Genomic DNA, 26564 nt, shown 5'->3' with positions numbered 1-26564 from the left:
CCTTTTAACTCTGTCAAACATGTTCATAACACAAGACCACACTCCTTGAGCAAAGTTTCGAGCATGTCCAGACAACTTGGTAATATTTTACTTTCAGTTTCGAGCCCGTCTTTAACAAAGCGAAAACTTTCAATTCACCTCCTTAACCTCGTGTCATCAAACACTGGAGTGATCTTCCTAAACAAATCGCTTCAATATCTAACCACCAGTCATTTCAGGAGAAACTGCTGAAGCCTTCCGAAGATCGTTTCTCCATTGTTCAAGTTCTGTTTATTTTGTTTCTTGCCGTTTCTTTACGATTCCGTAAGAACCTGTATTTGTTAGTATCGTATAACGTTATATTCTGCATACAGTCCATAACTTTCGTTTCAACTTTTAAGATGACTCTGCAATTTCGTGTCGGTTATTGCAACCTGCAGCAGCCTTACTTAGTGCCCTTGCGGGTCTGCAAGGAGTGAATAAAAATAAATCAAACCACCGAAAAAAAATAAGGTTTATGGGTGCTGTAAGAAGCACGTTCGTGTAAGCAGCGAGGCATCTTTATGGGCTAAGTTGTAAGAAAAACAACCAGCTCACCTAATCGTAGAACATGGGCGTGGAACATGGTGTATTTCCGGTCTCCGGCCGAGCACGAACACCTCGGTCACAGCTCACAGCGACTGGCACTGCCGGATGTTAGCACTGACGGCTTCACCAGCATCGTGCGATAGCACATTCGACGCACCTGTATATTAATTCCGAGAGAGAAAAAAGTTGACAGACGCTCAGGCGGTTCGATATGCGATTAACTGCGTAAACAGAATGAGTTTTTTGAATGACGCTTTTCCCTTTTGCCGCATCCCATTGCCAGAAAATTGTGCCAACTAATTTCCCTTTCTTTTACCTCGCTTTTTAGCACGATGTTTTTTTTTTTTTTATGGCACAAAGACAGCTTTGGCCAAAGAGCGATATGGCACAAGGTATTTGCAACTACACAATGTGGTGCCAAAGACCCATTTCACAAGCATTTCACCAGACATAAGCCGAGCACCGGGCCAGGGTAAAGCTTGAACCCACTGTAACGCGGATGGTGGTGAAAAACTAATTCTCAAAGGGAGTTTGGTGGTGAGAAAACCCCGCTACATGGTCGGCGTTCCTAGTCCGGGACACCGCACGACGAGGCCCCGTCTCGCGCCCGCTTTACTAGAGCCCTTTGGGACTCCAGCGTAGAGCAGTTGAGGAGGGCAGTCTCCCATGCCTCTCGGGTGAGGGTAGGGGAAGGGGGAAGGTGAAGATTCTGAGTACATACCCACACCATTTCATTTCATTTATTGGTTTCGTTTGGCCAGTACAGAGACTGCAAACAAGGGAGAGCAAGCTAAAGGCGCCTAGTAGCGCCTGACAAAGGCCTGCCCTCCCCAAAAATGTGAAAGATGTCGCAGATCTCCCCACAGTGCGGGCAACGCCCATCTATGTTCGGATCAAAATGTTTTGCTATGGCAGGACAGAGAAGGGTTCCTGTCTGCAGGCGCCGCAGAGTTCGCTCCTCCGCCTTACTGAGCCCCTTGGCAGGTGCCGGGTAGAGGCATTGGCTGTCGCAGTAATGAATTAAGTTTTCGTGGAACCGCAGAAGCAGTTTAAGAGCTGAGCCAGGAGAGCTAATATGAGGAGCCCGGTGTGTGAGCGCTCGGGCGGCCGCATCAGCGACCTCATTGCCTCGTAGACCCTGGTGGCCAGGAGCCCAGATCACTTTTGTGCGAGTTGGATCGGCGGGAGCCCGTCTTAGAATTTGGGAGGCACGAGGTGATATTTCTACTGCAAGATAATGTTCACAGGCCTGGCGAGAGTGTGATTAACCGTTCTCGATTTTGGATTGGCGGCAGTGAGAGCTATTGCGACTTCCTCCGCTCGTGTTGAATTTGGGGCCCGAAAAGATAGCCCATCGACATTCATTCCCCGGTGGACTACGGCAGCCGTGTAGAACCACGCGGGCGACGGCCCCAGTCGCCGCTTGCGAACTGCCGCCTACTGCAAGCAGGGACACTGAGCGGCAAGCATCTTTGCGCCGCTAGACTCATGCCCGGCCCACATCCGGTGTAACACTTTGCCACCGCACACCAGCGCCTGCGCGCTGCGCTGCTTGGCTACTGAAGTTCGCACCAGAAAAGACAAAATAGCGATGTTATCAGAAAGACTGCCGGCTGTACTCGGGCGGCGACAAAGCATATGCCTGCCCACGTAGCGCGCCTTCGGCAGCGGCGCTGGACGCGGGCGCGCCGGGCGACGAACTGCACTGCTCTCTGGCTGCCCTGGTCGTCGCTAGGCCTGTTTCGCATCGAAGCCGCGGTGGACAGCGCTTCGGAAGTAGCCTGGGTTATAATAAAATGCCTGATTTTGGCATCGCTTTACTGTCAACAGCATCGTCTCACAACAAAAAATATGGTCATTGTTGCGGTGCGCTCGGCAGTGGAGCTATATAGCGGACGCCAGGCGCGCAAGCCGGACCGCAACGGCCGGGCAGCGGCAGCTGAGCGGCGGTTGTGGCAAGAAATTTGCTCGTATTACAGTTGCTGCTTCTACCAGCAACTCGGCATTGTTCAACTATCCTCAAAAATGATCTATTGTCCACACTTCTTGCTCCCACAGTTTATTATTTACGTGAAGAAAAATCTTTAGCTCATTTTTATGACGCCAGCGGACGGGATCCAGGTTTGCCGGCCGGCCTGCAGACTCGCTGTATTTCACATTCGCACCAGAAAAGACAAAACAGCCATGCTATCAGAAAGGCTGCCTGTTATATTCGAGCAGTGGCAGCATGCCGTGCTTTCGGCAACGACGCCGCCTGCGGACGCGCCGGGCGATGAACTGCGAGGCTTGCCGGCGGCCCTGGTCGTTGCTAAGCCTACCTGGTTTTGCATCGATACTATCGATACCGCAGCTGAGGGAGTTTCGGAACTGGTCAGCGCTGTAAAAGGTACTACTCACGTCACCCCTTTAACTGTGAACCTGTCCCATAATAAAATAAAGATATGCTCGATTTCCGCGACGCCAGCGGAGCTAGCAAGTGCCAGCTATGCGAGCGGCGACCAGGCAGTAAATAAAGCGGTCATGGGATGAAATTTGCTTGTATCGCCGAATTAAATACTGCCAGCAACTCGGCATCAGCCAACGATCCTCAAAAATGATTCATTTTTGGCATTCATCTATTCCAGTGCTTGTTATGAGCGTGAACAAATAATACTAGCGTGTTTTTCTGACGCCGGCGGCCGGCATCCAGGCTGACAGGCCGGCCCCGAGAAACGCGCCCCCACATCATTATGACGCTGGCGCTCTGCGCGCTCGCATTCTGCCCCTTGTCAGTGCGACGCGCCGCTGAGGCCTGTCATTGACATCGGTTGGCAGGCGGCGAGCTGCTGTCAGTCGTTGTTACGCCGCTCGCAACGGCACGTCGCGCGCCCGGCAAGTAGCAGTCATGCCGAGAGCCCGCGACACCTCTGCCTGCGGGAACCCCGACCGTGAACCTCCGAACCCGGTCGTGGACTCGAGTCTTCATCTCTATTGCAAGGGGTGGGTTGACTCGCAGCCCCATCTGCAAATTATGCCTAACCCTCTTCACGCTTCTGGAATATATTTTTCTGCAGCAAAGAACAGAAGCGCTGAGCCGATGCGCGCCGCGATAGCTGACTCGTTCGTATCCAGTTCATGTAAGCAGAGAGTCGTCGAGATGGGCTGGCCTTGCTCAGCTCGATTCTCTGACTCAAACCACCGCCGTCAAGGAACACCACCTAGATAGGTTCACGTAAGCAAGGCTATGTCGAGCCGCTGATACTGAAGCCAAGGAGGATGGAGAAGCAGAACCGAAACCGAAACTGGTCCCAGCTCAGTGATTGATGTATGACCACGCGCTGCAGTTTAACAGAGTGCAATTACGCGTGAAAATAATTGGAAAACCTTGTTTCACTTCCTGAATTTCTCACAAAGCTATTATTTTAGGGCAAACGAAAGTTGAAGATATCTGTACGTTTCTGAAGATCTTAAAATGACGTAGTCGAGTAGTGCGTGTGCCAGCCGACGGCGGCGCATGGTCGTTTCATGAGCACAAAAAGGCAGCGATTTCGAACGGGCTTAATTAAATGCAGACTCATTATTGAGTCGAAATATTTCGGAATCAGCATGTCTAATGTTTATGGAAGCAGTATAAATTAAAACCGGGCAGCTGCATTTTCTTTTCACAACCCCTTTAAAAGACTAGTAAGAATATTTTCTATCATTGAGCCCCACACTAAATGAGAATAAATTATGTACATTGAAAATAAGACGTAGTAAACAGCTAGCTTTGGGGACATACTGGTTATTGAACCAATATAGGACCGATTATCGAACATAATTTCTGTAAAATACGATTTACGTGATCGATTGCAACATCTTAGAGAAAGACACAATAAATACCTCGAGGCAGGACGCTACTCTGGAGCTGAAGCATCAGATCCTGGACGACAAGACCTGTTCCACCAATTCCAATCTCGGACTCGACCTCGAGAATGCATTCGACAGGGTTGCCCATTCTGCAATCCTAACCTGAATCTCACAGTATGAACCTCGACGAAAGGGCCTATAATTACGTAAAAGGCTTTCTCTCCGAGAGAAGGGCGCTCCTCGTAGCAGCGGACAACAGGCTCGAGGAGCAAACGCTGGGAAGCACCGGCACCCCGCAGGGGTCGGTCATGTCGCCAATGATCGGCCTCGCGCGCAAACTTTAAAAAGTCGAAAACGCCCAACACACAATCTACGCCCACGACATCATGATCTGGGTCAACCACGGCATTGACCGCCAGAACGAATCGTCGCTGCAGGAAGCTACATATGTCGTGGAAGAACACCTGAGAGCTCCTGCTGTACCAACCCGTGCACCTCGAAAGGACGACCACCCAACAGATCCAAGCGGAATACAGAATCTGAAGAAATCAGGCGACACACGAATGACAGCGGAAACATCCGCATCGTGAAAATAATCGATGTCCTAGGCATGATCATCGAATCCAACGGCGTAAACGGCAAGACGGTCGAGAAGCTCATATGCACGAGACTGCCAATGCAATGAGGGTACTAGAGTCACCAACAGGGAAGAGGGATGAGGGAGGAGAGCGGATAACAACAAAATCAAATCAAAGTTTACTTCCCATCTAACACTACAGATGGAGGAATCGTAGAAAAAAGCTGCCCTTGGGCAGCTTGACGAGTCTACAATCCTAATTATTGACAGGGAGGCAACACAAGAGTTTATACAATTTTAAAAAACAAGCACATCAAGGAAGCACCCGAGAATACACGAAACAGCAATATGTATACATAATGAAACTTAAACCATGTTATTCAAAAACAAATTATGTAGTTCACGACGTGAAAAAGAAAAATCGAGTTTAATGTGGATATACCTATTTAGAAGAGATGGAAGTGTGTACTGAAGGCATTCCCTACCAAGATTTAGTCGAGGTGTTGGCACTGTCCATTCTTCGCCACGTCTTGTTGGATAGACTGATTCTTTTTTCCTTAGTTCTGCTAAATTTTTAAGATCTGTTACATTTTTCTTGATTTCTGTTTTAAAAGTAACACTGAGGCGATATTTATAAAGATTATGTGCTTTAATAACTCTGGAATGACAAAAGAAAGCTGCACTTGGATGTCAGAACGGTAAATTATATGTATTTCGGAGATATCTTTTTTGCATTAAATGAATACGTTCAAGGTTAGTGAATGTTGTAGTGCCCCACACCAACTGGCAATAGTTTAAATGCGAGTTGAATATTGAATTGTATACCAGCATCTTAGTTTTTGTGGGAAGTATGTATTTTAGACGGCCTATAACACCAGTGATTTGAGCTATTTTTTTCAAGATATAATTGACATGATAATCCCATGACATACTGGCAGAAAATATAACCCCAAGGCATTTAAACTGCTCGACAATTTCTACAGCCCGCGAGTTTAATATAATATTATCGTGCGGTGGGATAACTTTATTTTTCGGCCTAAATATGACAGCTTTGCTCTTACTCTCGTTTATTTGCATCAGGTTAACTGCAGACCTGACCTCAAGAGCTTTCATTGTGGCATTACATTGTTTGATAAGTTCATGAACATTGTCACCTGAAAAAAATACGCTCGTATCGTCGGCATAGATGAAAAACTTTGTATTATCGCTAATGTTGACAACATCGTTTAGGTAAATATTGAAGAGTAGAGGCCCTAGCGTACTGCCTTGGGGGACACCGCAGAAGAGCGGCTTCGGTTCAGACCGTATACCATTTATGTACACCACTTGCTGTCTAAACGACAAATAAGAACTTAACAGTGAGAGCGCTTTTCCTCGGATACCATAGTAGTGTAATTTATTTAGTAAGATTTTATGATTTACCAGGTCAAAAGCCTTTGAGAAGTCCACAAATACACCAATGACAATAGCTTTGTTTTCAAGTTGCTTTATTATATATTCCTTTTGTTGGAGTAATGCCAGTTCAGTTGATTTGCTTTCGAAAATAGACGTCATTGCACGCAGGGCACACAAGACTGCGCTCGGAGTGCCAGACTCGGCCAGCACAGAGCTCCTGCTATACAACTGGGAATCCATAACACGCTGGACGAACTTAGAGGCGCAGCACTAGAAAGGCTGACGACCACCGAATATGGACGGCACATACTCGAGCGGCTTGGCATCAGTTATGGCATCAGCATCGACGGAAAAGCGAGGGAAGCCCGCTTCGTGGACGCTGCTGAATATCGAGACGATCGACGATAAGCCGTTGCGGTCGCCAACAGTGTCGAGACGCTTGTCCACTCCGCCAGCCTAAAATCCCGATACGCTGAAGTGGCCGAGGAATTAGCCATCGCACTCTCCATATCAGATCACGATTGCGGGGTCGTTGTCAGCGGCAAGTTGGTTTTTGAGGAAAGGAAATGCCGCATCATCTGTCTCACATACCTCGGTGGACACCTGAACCGCGCCATAAGGGAAGGGAGGAAGGCGGGAGTGAAAGAAAAAAATTACCGACGATTACGTTACTTCGTAATGCGAAATTTGAGCGCAGCAAATAAGCTGTTTCACCTTTTCGATAGATTGAGGCAAAGAAATCGAGCAACACATGTATGCGCTATCACATAATTTTTTTTTTTATTTTTCACACGTATTCCTTTAACAAAGACTCCACTAACAGTTCTTGACAGTCATGAAGGAAGCTTTGTGGTCGGAGAAATAGACTGATATATGTTCGACTTGGTACACCAATGCTTGATTCTCAAAGACGAGATCTATACAAGTGCCTCGCGAGGTTTTCACAGCCGTGGGACGCGTTACGAGCGAGAGGAACGGGATGTTCTCCCGCATAAGTGTTAGGAAATTGGTGTTTGTCTTTATGTCAACATTAAAGTCCCCCACTACTAACATCGGTGTGGATCGATGGACGGTTAATGCGAGTTGCAGGAAGTGCACGACGTCTTTCGTGAGTGCGGTAGGGGCGAAGTAGGCAGCTACTACCAGCAAGCTGTTGGGCAACTTTGCGACGCACAGTTCGCCAACTTCATGTGACGTGCCAAACATTTCGACTGGTATTGCAGAGAGACCTGTGCGCAAGTAGATAGCGACTCCCGCCGCTCTGTTGTGGTCTCTGCGAGCACCACAGCAGTATAGGAAATCTATGATTTCGAGAGGCTCTTCGGGAGCAAGGTGTGTTGCTGGGCGAGTTGGTTGGGATCCATCCAGGTTTCAGCAAACCAAAGTACAGAGGAATGGCGCAGAATGTGATCGTGGTGTACGTCCTTGGCATGTGCGGCAAGGGAGCGTACGTTAAGAATGTGGTTGTGAATGATGAATCAAGTGCTGCCAGCGAATGACGCGTCCATTGGCTGTCTGCGTGTGTTACTGATGTGTGGTTAACATGTTAAGCTTCGCCTGTAAGAGTGGAACGCGACAGCGTCTTGCAACGCTGCCAGGGAGTCCACAGAACGCCATCGCCAATTCGGCTGTACGCCTTGCTGGACGGTAAATTTATTTTTTGAGGAAAGGAAATGTATCTCTCTCTCTCGCATATCTGGGTGGACACCTGCACCTCGCCGTAAGGGAAAGGGGGAAGATGGGAGTGAACGAAGACGCCGTATTAGCTAGACGCGCCTTTGTTCATTCCAAACCATTCAGCTGGCATTACGGAGTGGCTAGCGTGCTCGTATCGCACTCCGGAGACCCTGGTTCGATTCCCCAACTCGACCAATTTTGTTCTCGGTTTTATTGATTTATGCGGTCTAACTAGAAAGGTTAATTAGGCTATTTCATATTTATATTATTGTATTTCTATCCATCGCGTTCTGTCATTAACCTGTCAATTGTTGGAACTGTCTAGGATGTTCGACACAACGTATATGAAACGAGCAACGTCTTACTGAGTGGGGAAGTGCGTGGTGGTGGAGGGAACGCGGCTTCGTACTTATCTGTTTTTTTCAGCAGCGTCTCCTTCCGCGGACGCTGTTGTCGCTGTGGCGCGCGTCTTTCTTTTCTTTTCTTCTGACCTCTTCATTCTCCTCTATATTAATTAGGCTAATTGATTAATTAAGCAATTAACTAAACTCAGTCCAACTTAGTTGCAGCATCACTATACGATCCCTTTGATTGGTTGCATGGTTACTAGCCAAAGTACAATTGGCCCCATTTGAAATTCGCGCACTGTGACGTCACGAGCATTTCGACCAATTGAAAAGCGTGACATTGGGGGCGGAGCTGGTTACGAGGCCGACGCCGACGCCGACGCCGACGCCGACGCGAAACCCAGAAACGGACGCCAAAGAGCTGCGCTCTAAAAAAGAGAAAGACGTGCCGTAGTGGAGGTCTCCGGAATAATTTCGACCACCTGGGGATCTTTAACGCGTGCACTGACATCGCGCAGCACACGGGCGCCTTTTGCGTTCAGTCTCCATCGAAACGCGGGTCGGGTTCGAACGCGGGTAATCCGACTCGGTAGAAGAGCGCCTTAACCACTAAGCCACCGCGGCGGCCAAGAATTACGCCAAGGGGAGAAAATGCGTGGAAGCCTATCGAATATTCAAGAACCTGAAACGCTCACCGGCTTATACTGACGCACGTCATAACAAAATGGACACTTAGCACTCACCGTTTAGGGCTTAGGACTAGTGAATTCCACGCCGAAGAGCCGTAATTTCGTAATAGTGCGTTATTCCGTCGCAAGGGCAGTGATTAGCCAAAGCCGCACGCCATGCATGTACACCCTGCCGACAGGCCCGATTCGGTTCTTCCTCTTCACTTCTTGTTTGCGACTGAGAGAAGGATGAAGAGGAAAATTGCATTCTCCCGTGTGCTTTCCTTTTGCCTTTACTATGCACAGGTGAATACCAACCTTTACCACCCGATTCTTGGCCGATCCCCCAGAGTGGGTATGTGCCATTCTGTCATAGGCGACAACAACAACAACAACAACAACAACGACTGGCTCAAGCCGAGCCACCACCGCTGCCACGTGCAGATAGGAGAGAGTTGAAAGATAAGAGGAAAGAGAAAAAGAGAGTAAAGACGCGCGTCGCAACAACCGCGTCCGCCGAAGCGGACGCTGGCTGAAAAAACATAAGCGGCCGTAGCCCGAAGGCCGCGACCCCCCTTCACTTCTTGATTCCTACGTCGCTTTATACAGCAGTCACTGTACAGAGGACTTTTAGGGGTGGGGAGACGGCGTCAAAGTTGGTAAATTGGTGAGTTGGTTTTTGAGAAAACAAAATGGCGCAGTATCTGCCTCACATACCTCAGTGGACACCTGAATCGCGCCGTAAGGGAAGGGAGGAAAGTGGGAGTGAAAGAAGAAACCGAGAAAGGGGTGCCGTAGTCGAGGTCTCCAGATAATTTCGACCACCTGGGGATCTTTAACGTGCACTGACATCGCACAGCACACGGGCGTCTCTTGCGTTTCGCCTCCATCGAAATGCGGCCGCCGCGGTCGGGTTCGAACCCGGGTACTCCAGCTCTGTAGACGAGAGCCTTATCACTGAGCCACCGCGGCGGGTAAGGCATCGCGTCGTTTTAGGCGTCGTCTAAAACTAGTCACCTGCCGCTCAAAGTAAACACCAACCAGAGGGCGCTGCACACTTACTTGCGCAGCTTGGATGAAGCTGGTCCGCGAAAACATAACATGAAGTACGTAATTCGGAATATGGATGACCGGCATTCGATGACCATATCTCAAGCAGTAAAAAGTTTGGTTTGATTTATTGGGGTTTAATGTCACAAAGCGACTCGGGCTATGAGGGACGCCGTAGTGAAAGGCTCCGGAAATTTCGACCACCTGGGGTTCTTCAACGTGCACTGACATCGCACAGTACACGAGCCTCTAGAATTTCGCCTCCATCGAAATTCAGCCACCGCGGCCGCGATCGAACCCGCGTCTTTCGGGCCAGCAGCCGAGCGCCGTAACCACTGAGCCACCGCGGCGGGGCAGTAGAAAAGTGTATTCGAAAGGGCTCCAATAGATCACGGACATAAGGTGAAGTTCTGGAGGTAGTTCAGAGAGATAGATTTGGTAGTTAAGAAAAACCGGTGGAGGGGCAAAAAGACCAACATGTTCGTGGGACGTGGATATTAAAGTTGTTATATCAAGACACCAAGCCGCTTCCAGGGCACACCGGAAAGCAAAACAAGAAAATGGGCCCTTGCCAGAAATTCAAGAGAAACTGGACGAGTGCAAAAACAAACGAACCATGCATGCCCAAATTATGGCCCAAGAAAGGCTGCAACCGATAAATGGATGGCAGATATTCGAAGAAGAGATAAGCAGGCATCCAGAAAGCTCTGGAACCAATTGAAGGTACTTGGTACCAGTTCGAAGGAAATGCATTGCCATATACCTGATAATGACGGTAACATATTGGAAAATGAAGGGGCGAAGCAATCTGCGAATTTTCAGTAGGTTGGGGCGACCGAAAAAAAAAATAATAGCCCCTGCCTGCACCACTGACGTACAACAGGCTTAATCCAATTATAAAATAAAAGAGGAAGCCCTTCGGCAATGTCAAATTTTGCCACCGAAAGGGGTGGGGGGGAGCTACTATAGCGACCCTCAGCCGGAGAAGCGGGCCCGGGGAGACACCCGTGATCTCCTCTGGCAAGTAGCGGAAAGGATGGACGGTTAGGACGGGATGAAGGCTGTCAGGAATCGGGTTATGGGAATTTGGACGGCTACCCGCCGCGGTGGCACAGTGGTAAGGCGCTCGTCTACCGAGCCGGAGTACCCGGGTTCGAACCCGACTGGGGCGGTCGCGTTTCGATGGAGGCGAAACGCAAGAGGCGCCCGGGTGCTGTGCGATGTCAGTGCACGATAAAGATCCCCAGGTGGTCGAAATTATTCCGGAGACCTCCACAAAGGCACCTCTTTCTCTCTTTCTTTCACTCCCACCTTCCTCCCTTCTCTTACGGCGCGGTTCAGGTGTCCGTCGAGATATGTGAGACAGATACTGCGCCATTTTTTACCATTTTGGACGGGAATGGGGACAGTGAGTTTTTTGCTCTGATCCTTCAAGCTGTCTTGACTCCATTACTGGCCTGTCTGGCTAGGACAGGGAGGGCGTCAGGACTGGCAAATGGTGCGGCCACCTCACGGGATGCCCGAACACCCGCAAACGCAACGGGCTCCGACCGCCGGAGACCGGAAAACCTAACACGGGGTCAGCTACCTATAGGGCCCCTCCACAACACACGGGCGTTTCCAACCTACTAGCTACTTGCTGTCGAGTGCTTTTCGCGGTTTTTCACGCACCGGAAGTATGTATGGCGTGATCCGGCCATTAGAGTTTAGACCGTCAGCCTGTCGGCCTCCCGGCCTTCGGCCACCATGACCTCCAAGGGGACCCACTTGTGCTTCCAACCAACTAACCGCGCACTTATTTCCTCCCCTAGCTTGCTCCATCCTACAGAGTGTTAATGGCGGCGTTGGTACGGGGCGTGGGAGCCCCGCGTGCGAGGAACCTCTCAAAGCGGTTGCTGGGTAGAGACTGGGGTTTATTTCTTTAGAGGGAGAGAGAGAGAGGGCGAGTGTACAAGAATGCACTTTCGCTGCTGTAGGAATGCAGACGGTCACGGTAAGGGAATTGGGAATGCGTCCGTCGACGGGGCCGTGGGGACCAGATGCCGTCGGGGGAGACGCCTGCTAGCTTTTGTGGGTGCTAGCTTTTGTTGGAGTGGCCGGCCCGCGCTTGTTTCTTGGAAGCGGGCGGCGAGTATGCGCGGAGGAGGCAAGGGTTGCTGGAGCGGCCTGGCGTCGCTTGGTCGACGAACACAACATCCCTTCCTCCTTAGTTGTGGTCACCGTATCGGTCGGGCGGGCGCCGTTCACGCTGGGGTCTTAGCGCTTGCTGTTGCGTGGAACCGTTGGGCTGGTCTCCGCAACGTTCTGTCGCACTGTCGTCCAGACTGGCCGCCGGTTCTCCATGTTCGGAGGGGGGCGCTGTAGACAGGTCGAGCACAGGCGAAGTTTCCGCTGGCAGCGTGATCACGTACGTAGCTGGCGCAGTGTATTGTTCACTTGCTGCTGGTCCGTTCGTCCGATCGTGTGGCGGCGGATCTTCCGTCGGGTAGGCTGCTGCACCTGGTTTAATGTGACCAAGGTGCCTACGAACCGTTCCGTTTCTGTGTTGAGAAGTCTCGTGGACTTCTGCGGAGCTCGTCACTCCCTTGAGTCCTCGCTGCTGCCTTCACGCACTTTTTGATGGCAGGGCCAGGTCCAAAGCACGCTTCTGGTGGCGTCGATGTTACAGATGTTGTCGTCAGCACTCCAGAGTTGCAGTCGGCTGTCAAACTTCTGAGGCTGCGACGTAGCTGCTGATCGAGTGGCTTTCTGTCGGCGTCGTCGATGTTGCAGGCGTTGTCAGCACTCCCGTGTTGCAGTCGGCTGTCAAACTTCTGAGGGCTGCGACGTAGCTGCTGATCGATTTGCTTTCAGTCGACGTCGTCGATGTTGCAGGCGTTGTCGTCAGCACTCCAGGGTTGCAGTCGGCTGTCAAACTTTTGAGGCTGCGACGTAGCTGCTGATCGACTTGCTTTCTGCCGGCGTCGTCGATGTTGCAGGCGTTGTCGTCAGCACTCCAGGGTTGCAGTCGGCTGTCAAACTTTTGAGGCTGCGACGTAGCTGCTGATCGACTTACGGCAGTTGGTCACGTCGCTGGAAACGTTACGGCTGTACAGCTCGGATGGTCTGCCATCGACGTGCTTCAGGAGAAGTGTCACTATAGGTATCCATAGCTGACTTCTCCGGGAGTCTTCGGTGTGACCAGCACGCGAGCAGTCTCGAAGGTGTCGGTCCGCATAGCGTCAGGAGGAGCGCGTGCTTCTTTTCTTCGTCGGAGACATCGTTTGCCACGAGGTAGAGTGTGAGGCGCTGAATCCACGATCCACGAAAAGGCTCGATGACACCGTGCAGTCCTCCAGTAGCCATCGGCGACACCTCGAACTGCGTACGCTCTACATCCCACTTCTCGTCGCCAGTGTTAATGGCGGCGTTGGTGCGGGGCGTGGGAGCCCCGCGTGCGAGGAACCTCTCAAAGCGGTTGCTGGGCAGAGACTGGGGTTTATTTCTTTAGAGGGAGAGAGAGATAGGGCGAGTGTACAAGAATGCAGTTTCGCTGCTGTAGGAATGCAGACGGTCACTGTAAGGGAATTGGGAATGCGTCCGTCAACGGGGCTGTGGGGACCAGATGCCGTCGGGGGAGACGCCTGCTAGCTTTTGTGGGTGCTAGCTTTTGTTGGAGCGGCCGGCCCGCGCTTGTTTCTTGGAAGCGGGCGGCGAGTATGCGCGGAGGAGGCAAGGGTTGCTGGAGCGGCCTGGCGTCGCTTGGTCGACGAACACAACACAGAGGAGGGAATGTTCAAGGCTGGGCTGACCGGGCCATATACCAAGTATTGGGCTTAGGAAGAGTCAACCCCGGGCCTACTCAGCTGGTACTCCACAACATCGACGGTTTTTGCGTTCGGTCATACTACTTCCCCCTCCTCGGCGTCAGACCGCCTCCCCGAGGTGTCGTTTAGAGCCCGGCTACTGTAAACCCCCGCGAGGTTTCTTCGGAACCAGAGGGTGCGGGCAGTAAAACAATATGGCTATTATAATAAATTTACAAGAAGAACAACGTGGCTGCTAATTGGCAGTAAAAGGACGGTATAGAAAGAGTCGCGGTTAAAAAGGGACTTTGGCAAGGTTGTCCTTTATCGCCACTCCCATTTATGCGCTAGATGAGGGAGTTTGAACGGAAGATAGAAACGAGCGGGTTAGGATTCACTGTGCTGTGGAGGTGATGGGGCAAGTGGAGACAAGTCGCACACCGGGACTGATATAGGCCGATGGCATCGTTCTTTCAGCAGACGGCGCGAGAAGCCTGAAGACTTGGCAGGCATTTGCAGAAAAGAGGTGGGGCATCTAGGACTGAAATTTAGCACTGGAAAATCGAGAGTCATAGTTTATAATGATGAGCTCGGTACGGTCACGCTACAAGAATTAGAGTTACATATGTTCGAGGCGTACAAGTATCTTGGTATCTGAATAAACGATGGCAGAGTCTACACGCGAGACCAAAGGGAGGAAATTATAAAGAAAACCAAAAGAAACGCAGCGTTCATGTAGGATCGCGCGCTCTGGGGACATAGTATGAATTTATTCGGGGAATCTGGAAAGGCGCTACTGTACCGAGCTTGACGTTTGCAAACGCTGTGGTGCGCTTGAGATCTGCCACAAATTTGGAACGTGAAATAAAGCAGAGCACAGTCAGTAGGCTTGCCTTGGGGGCACATGAAATCACTACTAATGGAGCAGTTCAATGTGATGTGGGGTAGTCAATATCCGAAGTGCGTGAGGCAAAAAGTACGGTGCAGTATGAACAACGATTGAAGCATATGAATGAGAAACGATTGGTGGCAAAAGTTCAGACACTTATACCGATTCAGTTTCAGGCGAAGAACTAGACTGCTTGCTGATAAACAGAAATTTCAAAGGGAAGAAACCGATAGTAAGACTACCATGAAACAGAAAGTACTGACTGGCAAAAGAAGATGCTGAATAAGCTGACATTGGAGCTGCATCGGACGGATAAAACTAAGAGTAAAAGGGAAAACATTTTCGGCAATTACAAAGGGAGTGCATGGTTTACTTTTCGAGGCTAAGTCTGGGTGGTCGAGGACGAAGTGTTGCCGGCAAAAATTTGACACCACTGATGACGTTTGGCGTTGCCGCATGCAAGACAGAGTAACGACTGAACATATTCTTATCTAGAGTAAGACCCTCTAACCCTCAGTGCAAGATGCCGCCTCAGGAATCCGTGAAGCATTATGAACGGAATAGCCAGGACATGTTCAATTTTCAAAAAGAAGAAACATGTAAGAGAGCTAGGGAATTGTTGGAGGTCAAGAGAACAGTTTAAAGATGGAAAGAAAGCCGGTAGTTAATCCGAAGATATTCAGCACGCTAAGAATTACTGGCTAGGTGGCACTTGTCACCACCCCAAAAACAAAGGGGAAGCTAATAATTATCTATCCACCTATCTATGCTCACGAGCTGTGACTGCCATCATCAAGTAGGCCACCGAATTCAATCCAATACAATTGCCATATAGCAAGTGTGCATGTTTGTAATATACTTCAAAACCATATTAGTGCAAAAAAAAAGGGGAGAGAGGACAAAAGAAGGAGACAGACGAGACCTGAACTCGTGTTTGTATTGGGACAATTTAAACTTAAATGTCCTTCAGCAGTGGACCACGGTAGTCTCCTATCTTAGGAACGAGAACCATATCAAGACATGAAAAAAGCACTCTCATACTATTGAAGGCTTGCATCGTGTTTTAAAAGCCCTTTCTTGTGCTCAGTGCACGCTATAAACGCCTGGCTCACAGGTGTGTCTGTTCTTTGGTAGATATCGAAGGCTTCGATTCCTCCCACACGTTAATGTTTTTTTGGGCGATATGACACGATGATATTGCCCAAATAAGCAGAGCAGTTGCAGGCTTTGCTATGTGCGGCCAATTTTGAGAAAGTGTAGACTTCCGGCAGTTTTTCAGGTTTCCACAGGAGTTCGTACATCCGTCGGTACCTTCAGCTGTGTAGCTGTAGCTGCAAAACTACAATCATGTAGTTATACAGTGTCCTGAGTGTGTAAGTGTGTAAGCGTGTGTGGGCGCATGTGTGCGCGCGTGTAAGTGTGTGTGTGTGCGCGTGTGTGTGTGCGTGTGTGAGCGTGCGCGAGTGTGCAGGGAGAGGTAACTGTGGTGCGCTGTGTGTGTTGTAGTACACAGTCGTCTCACGATAGTTGGCCACCAGATTCAAAGGGCAAGACCGCACCTTTCATCATCATAGCAACGTCGCTTCGCTCCTGTGGACGGTGACAAGTTTGGGTATGTTTTTATTTCTCTGCTTCTTCCATTTATATGGACTCGTGTTATATTGCAGAACATTGTGGGGTCGTGAACACAGAAGTACAGGGTCGTCCACCGCTAACCATACTGAAAGGAATGCTCTTGAGATTCTTATCACAACCTGCTTATTGTAGAGCACTTGTTCTATCGTTTGTTCACAAGGGGAAAGACTTTGTTGGCTATGTCGACAATTTCGTGTCCGCAAAACATTTCGGCTGCGATTTATCCGTTCGTGAAGGAGTTAAGCGAAAAAGAATGATTGTGCGTGATAGGAAATGATGTGCGGAAGATGCGCGTCAAGATTTCGTCGATGTGGAGTAATTAGTTAATTAGAGCAAAAAATGTCAATTAGGCGTCCAAATCCCGTCGAACGTCGATATAGTATGAGGACGTGAAAAGAGTAGCAGACGTCAAAATTGCGGGAAAAAACGCAACCACGTTCAACCACGTTAACTAAAAAAATGAAAATGTATCGAAAAAAACAAGAAGCAATACTTAGGAGTGGTGACGTCGAGCCAACGTGGTTGCCATGGCGGCGCATGGCATTGCGCTGTGACTATGTCGTGACGTTGGGTGGGGCCACCATGACAAATAGGAGAGAGCGCTGAGCATCGGTGTGCGGGTGCGCGGTGCCCGCGCAGCAGCGTTATTGTCATCGTTAAGCGTGACATCATGTCGCCTCGTTGAAATAGGGTCACTGACGTCCTGGAGGAGCGGTGGCCGGATAAAAAAAGAACCTTCGTTTCCGCTCCGGCGCTTCCTCTTACGTCAATCGTTGCCTCGCAGCCCTCGATTGCGCATGCTTGTTTCTAGTGTGTGTGTGTGTGTATGGTGAGCGTGCGTTAGCCGTTACGGATGGGACGTCTACCTCGTCAGACGAGACGTTTTCACAGTCTGCGAGAGGCAACGAGTATGAAAGAGTATTAATGGTTTCGCATTCTCCGGAAGCGGGCCGCTGCAGTGATCTCTAACGTTTTTGCAGTATGTCCTCCACCATGCTGAATCATTTGCAGCCAGTATTTTGCTTTCATTTAGAGTTTTCATTATTACCTCTCGCAGTCTGAAATTGGAAGGTTTATCCAGCATTTTAATTTATGTGCGTTCACCTAAAGACCCTCGTACCACTGTTATTTATTGGTTGCTGCATCTTGTACCCTGCTAATCTGCCATATGGTAATTTTCTTATGTTTATTTTATATGCTTCCTTCCTGTTATAATCCCACAGGGGATTGGCCTATTTATAACAATAAATAAATAAATAAATAAATAAACTGGTCGGCAGCGTCTTTAGTCACATTAATATTCCCTCGAAGTCGGGAACAAGCTCGCGGGTTCTGCTAGGCGTCATGAAGCGGCGGTCATTGAGACTCAGGTACGGCGGCTGTCTCGTTGCATAGAGATGTCTTATGACGAACTGGTTTGGTTTATTGTTTATGGGAATTCAACGTCCCAAAGTGACTCAGGCTCTGAGGGTCGCCGTAGTGGAGGGCTCCGGAAATTTCGACCACCTGGTCTCTAGAATTTCTCCTCCATCGAAATTCGACCGCCGCGGCCGGGATCGAACCCGCGTCTTTCGGGTGAGCAGCCGAGCGCCATAACCACTGAGCCACCGAGGCAGCCCCTGATGACGAACTGCCTTGCCTAAGATTGGTCTCAGGCCAATGACTAACAGTCGCACGCTCCACCTACGTGCGCATGCTTGCATGCGAAATTGACAGGGCATGAGAAGCACCGGAAGAGTTAGGCGGTGCGAAAGGGGCTACGGTGGTGATGTTAGAGGCAATTGCGAAATCGAGATACTCGCAGAACAGTTATCGGGACAATTGAGCGGAAAGTTTTCACTTGTCCTCAAAATCTCCGCCAGTGACGTGGCGTCTTTTGGGAGCGCCTCTACGCTGCCTCCCTACTTACTTTGCTACGGAGTATGCTCCTTTCTTAATTTGGCCTCGTATAGGATAAGCGCTGCGGACGTGTACCGAAACGGGACGGCTGGAGAACAGTGCTGCCGTAGACTAAACAATGATGTCACTTAAAAAAAAGAAAGAAAAGCACAGAAACGAAGTTCAAGTAACTTAGTTTAGGTCTCGGTGCATTGAGGTTCCTGATTCTGAATCCAACCCGACAGGCCCAACCGGCCCTACCCTCTGAGATAATCTTTTGCACGAGGTTAAGAAGCCGTGTAGTTTACCGTATTTTCCGGTGCATAAGACGCGCCTTTTTTTCAAAAATCTTGCTGGTGCGTCCTATACAAGGGTGCGTCTTATACGCAAATTTTTCGTTTTTTTTTTTGCGTGTTCATAAATTACTCAGGTTCATGTTCAAGATTTTTTTCACCGAAAAAATATCACTACTAATAACGCGGTTGTAACACGGTTAATACTTGAATACTGGGACCGCCGTGCGCAACATTTTTAGGTGAACTTTATCATGAAACGGGGATAACGACTTTCGGGATCAGAAACACATGGCCGTTTCGGAGGCCCCAAGCAAAAGTAATGTGAAATGCCAAACGATGGCGACAATCACGCTTCTCGCCATTGTCAAGGCAAGCCGGCGTTCTTTTTTAGTCACACTTTGCAACTTTGTTTGCTCCGTGTACGTAGTACGTACGTAGTGCGAAGAGAATGTTTCAGCTGCGTTGCCTCCAGAAATGGGCGAACTTTCTGATAGTGCATCCGAAGATGAAGTCTTCGAAGGTTTTAAGTAAAAAAAAAAATGTTGTTATGGACATAAGGAGAGTTCTTTCGTTTTTCTTTCTTTTTTTGCTAAAACGTGGGCGGGTATGGCGCGAGTGTTGCCTTTTTCGATCACTCTCACAGGTAAGGTGCATTTCGCGATGGTCACGCAAGAGTGTTTAATTAAGCTTCAATAGCCTATCTGGGGTGCGTCTTATACTTCAATAGCCTATCTGGAGTGCGCCTTATACACGGGTGCGTCTTATACATAGGTGCGTCTTATATACCAAATTTTTCAATGACGCCCTGCATATATGGGGGGTGCGTCCTATACAAGGGTGCGTGTTATACACCGGAAAATACGGTACTTTCCTTATCTACGCTTGTCTAGTGGCCTAGGACGCTTCACCTTGAAGACCTTCTGCAAGATTTGGGAAGAGTTTTATAGGAAAATAATACTCCTTCGCTTCAATACTGTCACGTAGTGGTGACTGCAGACCGGAGAGCAGGAAGAGAGCGAAAATGGGATCCATATAAAACTATTTGGGCTGACTCGCGCCCGCAAAGAACTGAACACGCGTGCTCGCCGGTCATCGAATCGAATGCCCGCCACACTCGGTAGCTGATAGCGAACTTTCGAGATAAAGCGCAGAAAGTTACCACAACATTCTGGAAAAACGGATGCTATCAGTAGAGACAAATCTGGGGGCACGTTGCAGCACACAAAAAAGCGATAAAGCGGCGTGCCGGAAGCTTTGAAGAATGAATAAAACAATCACTACAAAGATTCGCGGCATTGCTCCCCTCTCAAAGAAGCGGCAATATTCACGGAGGGGTCGACTGGAGCGCACCGGTATGCGCGTGAGCGCACAGACGGGCATCATGTGGAATAAAGGCCTCGTTAAATTACCTTAAGAACGCGGGTCTGATAGGAACCACCTAAAAATTGTGTGTTTGCGAGTGGACTAGAGTTTTGTGTGCATGTTTTCCGTTTAATCTTTTTGTTCTGCCAGGTAGACAACCAGGCGAACGTCTTCAGAAGCCATTAAAGTAACAAACAAACCTATTACACCCAGGACAGCAGCTTGGGCATGTTGGTTATTCATTCTTGATGGAACAGCGCAAAACAGCGCTTGTCTCTTGTCCCGATGTTCTGCGCTGTTCCATCAAGAAAACCTATTACAGGCAGTGGAAATAGTTCAGAATAATTCTAGTCGCTTCATTTTTTCTAACTATACCAGAACCGCAAGCATCAGTGCCATGAAATCAAGCCTTAACTTACCATCCTTGTAATCACGTCGCACAACTTTTCGCCTGTGCCTTTTTCATAAATTATTCTATTACCCGTAGTTTCATGCCAAACTTATTTCACCACCTCAGTTACGTATCGCCAAGACTAGGCCACATTCATCAGGTTGGCATCCCTTTCTGCAGATCAAAAACTTTTCCATTCATTCGCACCATGTACAGTCGTGAGCAAAAGTGGAGAGATCGGCGCTTCGGCGGCGGGAGCAGTTGCGGGGCCGCCCCACGGCGCAGCTATCTCGCCGCGCTCGCTCGCTGCGAGAGTGCCTCGAGTGACGACAAACTTCCCCCTCGCTCTCGCGCGGGTGTTTATCACGACTGATAAATTCCTAGTGCGGATTTCGGCTACTCTGCTGGTGAACCCCCCTCGCTTCCCCCTCGCTCTCGCGCGGGGCGAGGGGGAAGCGAGGGGGGTTCACCAGCAGAGTAGCCGAAATCCGCACTAGGAATTTATCAGTCGTGATAAACACCCGCGCGAGAGCGAGGGGGAAGTTTGTCGTCACTCGAGGCACTCTCGCAGCGAGCGAGCGCAGCGAGATAGCAGCGCCGTGGGGCGGCCCCGCAACTGCTCCCGCCGCCGAAGCGCCGATCTCTCCACTTTTGCTCACGACTGTACATAAAATGAGTGGAATCACCTTCCTTCTTCGACGGCCGCCATCACCAATCACCAATTATTCAAGACTGTTATAGCTAACATTGTTTAACTAGGATGCATTTTATCCTGTGTTGTTTTTTTTCTCTCTCCTGAGCGCCTTAGCTAATAATGTATGTGTTGAGTCATATTTGTACCTTGTCTGTTTCATTAACTCTTCTCTGTAATGCCTTAATAGCCCTGAGGGTATAAGAAAAAATAAATAAATAAACCTATCGGAACAAATACGAAAGGGCGGCAGGTTCAACTTCCAGGCCTTCGACAGCCGTGTTTACGTTTCAGCTCACTTCACATTCTCATAAAAGCCCTGAATCACAGAATATCCCAAACATTCAGTGCATACCCGGTTGCCCCAAATGTTTCAAGAGCACGGATTTCTCGCCCGCATGGAACGTTGGGTGCAGTATACTACGGCAGTGGGGGACATTGGTGCAATGAGATGAAGAGGGGGTTTGTTTAAGTGGTAGAGGTTAGGTTAGCACGTTTGAGGAGCATCAATTTATACTGGGCCATGAGATTTCAAAAGAAGGTTATGAAAGATCTTTGATGTTGATCTTTAGTTTTAACTATCCCGTGCTTGCCAATACATGAGCCGCTGGCCATGAAATTCCTCTTCACTACACTCATCACAGCTGAAAATATATTCAATAAAAAAAAAGTGAGATTTCACTCCCGGAAGGCCTTGATAAACTTGTGTCGGCACTGGGCTCGAGGGATGTTAGCCAAATTTTATCGATATTAAGTCTCAGGCATAACTAAATCAGCTCGCTCGGTGAGCGCAATCGCCGATTACGAATACTCAGCGAGATGCGAAAAGAAAACCAACAACCGAAGCAAACGGGCGGAGAAGGTGACTCCCAGAAGACGCTTTAAGGGAGGTTTTTCAGCTCGTTATTACGCTGTTCGTTCATGAGGGTTCGCAGCTGAATGTAGTAGGTTTTTGATTTCGATTTCCTGGCGGTGAAAAAATTCAATGACAGTTTCCACTGACAGCTTTTCGGCAGCACTACGTGGTCGTTGCGGTAGTGCTATTAACAGCGACCGCTGTGAAACTTTTGGCTACAAGACACGCTGTACGCCTACCTTCCCGCACCGAACGCAGTCACTAGAGTGGTGCGGGTAAGAGCCCCTCGGCACGACGCAGCCTCCTTGAAATCCTACTTCGTGGTGTCTTTGTATCAGCCCCAATTAACCAGCTCACCCCACCTAGGACACTTGCAGGACCTGCATTCGAGCCGGGCTTGTTATCGTTTCAGTATGAGGAAGAAATGGGCTTGGTCAGAGCATGTAATGCGAAGGGAAGATAACCGCTGGTCCTTAAGGGTAACGGAGTGGATTCCAAGAGAAGGCAAACGTAGCAGGGGACGGCAGAAAGTTGGGTATGCGGATGAGATTAAGAGGTTTGCGGGGATACAGTGGCCGCAACTGGCAGAGGACTGGGTTAATTGGAGAGACATGGGATAGGCCTTTGCCCTGCAGTGGGCGTAGTCAGGTTAGGGTGCACATATCGGATGACATTGCGAAGGATAGACCTATGTGAATAAAAGAGAAGGGCAGTATACAGGCAAAAGCGTAAGTTTTTAATGTGTATTCTCGCTAATGACTAATCTGCAGTAACTTATGCCATGGTACTACCGACATCAAACGCATTGAAACGATTCTCCTTAACTCGAACTGCGCATATTTCGAAAAAAATTTGCTGTCTTCCTTGAATTCGAATTTCTGAGATAATTATCAGGATGCCAACGAAACAACCACCAACCTGCGAATATCCAGGGCTCAGTGTACGGATGAGGAGCGCTTCCTTAGACGCCTGCAGTGCTGCTTGACGTGCGCTGCGTTGAATGCATCAACTGCAGGGAACAGGGGCGGCCTCGCCGACGATTGCACTGAGAGCCGTACGCCGCCGTCAGCTGCTCGCTTAATTTGTCGACGGCACGGCGTTGCAGGATCTATTACGTGATCTATGCGCGTATGTGCGTGCCTCTCCTCTCGAGCGGCAGCGCCCTCCCGTACGCAACTGCTGACGTTGGCAGAAGCAGCGGCGGTTCCGACTCAGAAGCTGCCGCGTACGTGACAGAGCAGTCTTCGGTTTTCCAGCTCGTGTAGACGGAAATGCGCCCAACGGTCATAAACACATCAACTGCTGAGCGACGGCACGCAACTGCGTAGATACGCATGTTAACACTCTTACGACATAGTGAGTCTGCGCGGAATAAAGAGAGATTCTTCGTATATGATCCCGCAACGATCAGTCACTGTAATTTGAACAATGTTGTCGCGACTCGCTGAAGGGCTGGCCGGAAAAGCTTTTTAAGTGAAAAGGTTCTTTGATGCGAACTTTTGCTATGCTTTTTTGTTTTGTATTACAAGAAATAAAGGTGCGGTTAGCTTTCCGGCACTCTGGTACCGTTGGGTGCGTATTAAAAGCCTCCAAATAATGACAAAACTGTCTACTGAAGTAATACTGTCGTTTTCTTTCCGGCGCACCTGCCTTCTCTGCCGCGGCGGCCGTTTAATTCGCCATGGTCAGCGGGCACGCTCCGTTTGTTCGAAACGCCGTTCAGAGCACTGCAATTTGGTAGCGCACGAGGGTTATCGCGTGGTATTTTTTCATATTTCGCAGGCTTTCTTTAGATGCCAGAAAAAAAGGACCCCGTAGGAGATATGATGCTACAATAAACTGGATCGGTTGTTTATAAACCTGCTCTACAACCTAACGTAACGGTCTTGGCAACAAAATTAATATTTCAAAATTTGCATAATTAATCTTAGTCAGTTAACTAATTAAGCGCAATAAAAAGATATTCTGCGGAGCGCCACATGATGGCAAACAATGCATCGTTGGTTTCAGCGGGCTGCGGTTTACCACATTTTTTTTTAAATCCTTGGTTCAAGTTACGTGAAACACCCTGTATTGTCATGCTGCAGCTTTATTCGGGGGTACCGAGGCACCGTGGTGGCTCAGTGGTTAAGGCGCTCGGCTGGGGACCCGAAAGAGCGTTCATTGGGTGAGAAAACCCTCGCGATCAACCATTAACTGCCATGTGTCAGGGCGGCAGGGTGGGCGCGCTGCCTATCCAGTGTCCGGAACGCACTCAACGTTGCAGACGCCAAGCCGCGTATAGTTGCCGGATGCGCCATAGCTTTCGCTGTCTAACCAGGTTCAGCAGTAGTTAACCGCAGCCAATTTTTGTAGAGAGAGCTACATTGGCCGTATTCTCGCCGTTTCGCTGTGGCCGGTGGCCACACCAAGGCGGCTGTAGAATGGTGGCGAAGGCTGGAACCAAAAACGGTTTAGCGCAACTGCAGCACAGCCACTTTGGGGGGCCGAAACACTTATATAATGAAATTCAAAAGCACAAATAAAAACGCTATAAACCAACGAAAAGAAATGAATATTTTAATGCCACGTTTTATAAAAGAGGTAAATTATTTAAGCAGAACATTACGCCGATTTTTGTAATTTTTTTGCAACGCTCTTGTTGCGCCCCCTGTTGATGAGTGTGCGCTGCATTTGCAGCGCGACTTTCATTTCATTGCAGGCCTTGTTTCGGTACCCGGCCACAGTGGCCGCTGGATCTTACGAAGCGATTTCTTATCTCCAGCTGTCTGCTATGGCGCGCCTTGGAAAGCGTGTAAATTAAGCTCGCCGGTCTCGAAATGTCTCCTTTAAGAAGTTTTTGTCGACCTTGCTCGTCGCTTCTCTGTCACCGTTTGGCAAGATCTGCACCGCTGCAGCAGTTTTATTGTTTCTATCGTTTCCTTCGGTGTACGGCCAGTGCGAAACCTTTTCTCGAGGCTTCGCACTTATCGTTTCAAGCGCTTAGCTCGGCATTTCAAGATGAGCTTGCGGCATGTGAAGAAACCTTGCTCCGTGGCACATTGTGACAGCGTGGGTGGTACCGTGGGTGTCTTACCAAGACTACACCGCTTCCCTCTGGACTTTCGCAGGTGAGCTCTTGCCGTTGTCGTCTGCTCTAGTATGCTTTTGTCGGGCTTTTCGCGCCTATTCGTAGCTGTAACCGTTTCATACGCACTCGGCTTCGTGTTATCGGGATATTTTAGTAAATTGCAGGGCACGCACATGCAGTCATAAGGTGTGCAAAAGACACACGGCCATCATTTGTCTTATTTATAGCTAGTTTCGTGCAGCCGACTGTCACCAACGTGAATTTGATACCGGGCTCTCATGAGCAACCATGTGCCCTCTACTTTGCCGCATGGTCAGTTTAAAACCAAATGCGCTGCCTAACAGCTCTGAACATGGCATTAATGGGTTTTGCAGCACCGTGAAGCCAATTTGAGGATCCCCTCGCAACTGACAGTATCGAAACTCAACCATGTGTATGTGCGCCGCATTGACTGTGCCTTAACTGAATTCGGCCAGCAGTAGTTATTGCCGTTCGACGTATACATGACCGTCAATGTAGTTTTAAACTCATTTCGCTGCATCCCTCTCGTCACGCTTTGAGCGCAGCTTTCTTATTCTGATGTGCCTTGTAAATATTTACTTTATAATTATGTCATTGTCTCCTAATTACGTCACTGTCCATAATTGTATTCTTGTCTTACCTTGTATAATGATGTGTGTTTTTTTTTGTAATGATAACTTATGAAGTTCTTCCTTCTTTTGCAGTTTGTCCTGAGCATTATGTCGGGTGCTTGGGCCCCGTCAGGCAGAGTGCATCTGCCTTTTGCCCCTGTATCCGAGACCTTGTTCTCTGAAATAAAGATCTATATATCTATAAAAGCAGCTAGCCGCGTGGTATCAGGCGAGCGTAACCGCACTCAGAGGCGGAGGCTTGGCGCGAGCATTTTATGCCATAGTTATAACGTACTGCATTTAGGCGAAATGAATCATTTCGTATTGACGTTTGGAGTATATGGTATTCATTTGGGTGCAGTTGTATAACGTGGTCGCTGCATCATGTCCAGGTGCAAAACGTGGGTGCAGTTCTGCCGCAACCTCAGCCTCGAGAAGACGCCGTGCCAGCTGCGACACCTGAGGGTTTCTTCCAAGCACTTCGCACTGTCTGCGTATCTGCGGCCAGGATGACTGCGTCTCGATGCTGTGCCTACTCGAGGAAGAAGTGGCTGTATTGAATGTCCTTGCAATTCACTTTAAACTGCACTTCATGTATGTTTTAGTTTGATTAGAATTGCTTCAGATTACTTCGGTTAGCGACAAGGAGATCTCGAGGTTGTGCGCAGGCCCTATGTATGGTGTAATGCTCTAGCGTTCAGCAGGTTTGTTGATGCTAAAACTTGTTTTTAGTATTGTCATGCAAGTGTAAACATAGCTGCTATATTCGTTCAGTTGAAGAAATGAAATGTGAAGAGTAATTCCAGTGTGCTGCATAGTCTATGTGTTGATGCGCCTACTTATGTCATGTTTGCCTCAATGTGAGCTGTCGTAGCATTGTTTTCTATACTTTTCAATTTCCTACCTGACAACGTTCGCGGAACTTCAGGGCTTTTTCCTATCCGCACTGTGACCATTGAGATGAATAGCC

General features: G+C 49.0%; 1 protein-coding gene across 3 annotated transcripts in view; it reads right to left on the bottom strand.

Moving 5' to 3' along the window:
• LOC149371871 (uncharacterized) overlaps positions 1-26564 on the bottom strand; it is a 70934-nt gene that overhangs the window by 34162 nt on the left and 10208 nt on the right. Inside the window, exons 1-2 of one of the 3 annotated variants that reach the window (XM_089566164.1) lie at positions 22811-23243; positions 577-724 (exon numbers count right to left, since the gene is read on the bottom strand). In XM_089566164.1, coding sequence (XP_089422290.1) covers positions 577-604 — 28 coding nt within the window. In that variant the 5' untranslated portion in view covers positions 605-724; positions 22811-23243. Of the gene's footprint in view, positions 1-576; positions 725-9134; positions 9265-22810; positions 23244-26564 lie in introns of those variants that run through there. The other 2 variants (XM_089566165.1, XM_089566166.1) reach the window with 2 other exon arrangements.

Source organism: Amblyomma mixtum, chromosome 1 (assembly GCF_055824585.1).
Source record: "Amblyomma mixtum isolate Tamu chromosome 1, ASM5582458v1, whole genome shotgun sequence".
Classification (NCBI taxonomy): Eukaryota; Metazoa; Arthropoda; class Arachnida; order Ixodida; family Ixodidae; genus Amblyomma; species Amblyomma mixtum.
Note: the sequence above shows the minus strand (reverse complement) of the source record. Positions and strands in the feature narration are given on the sequence as shown.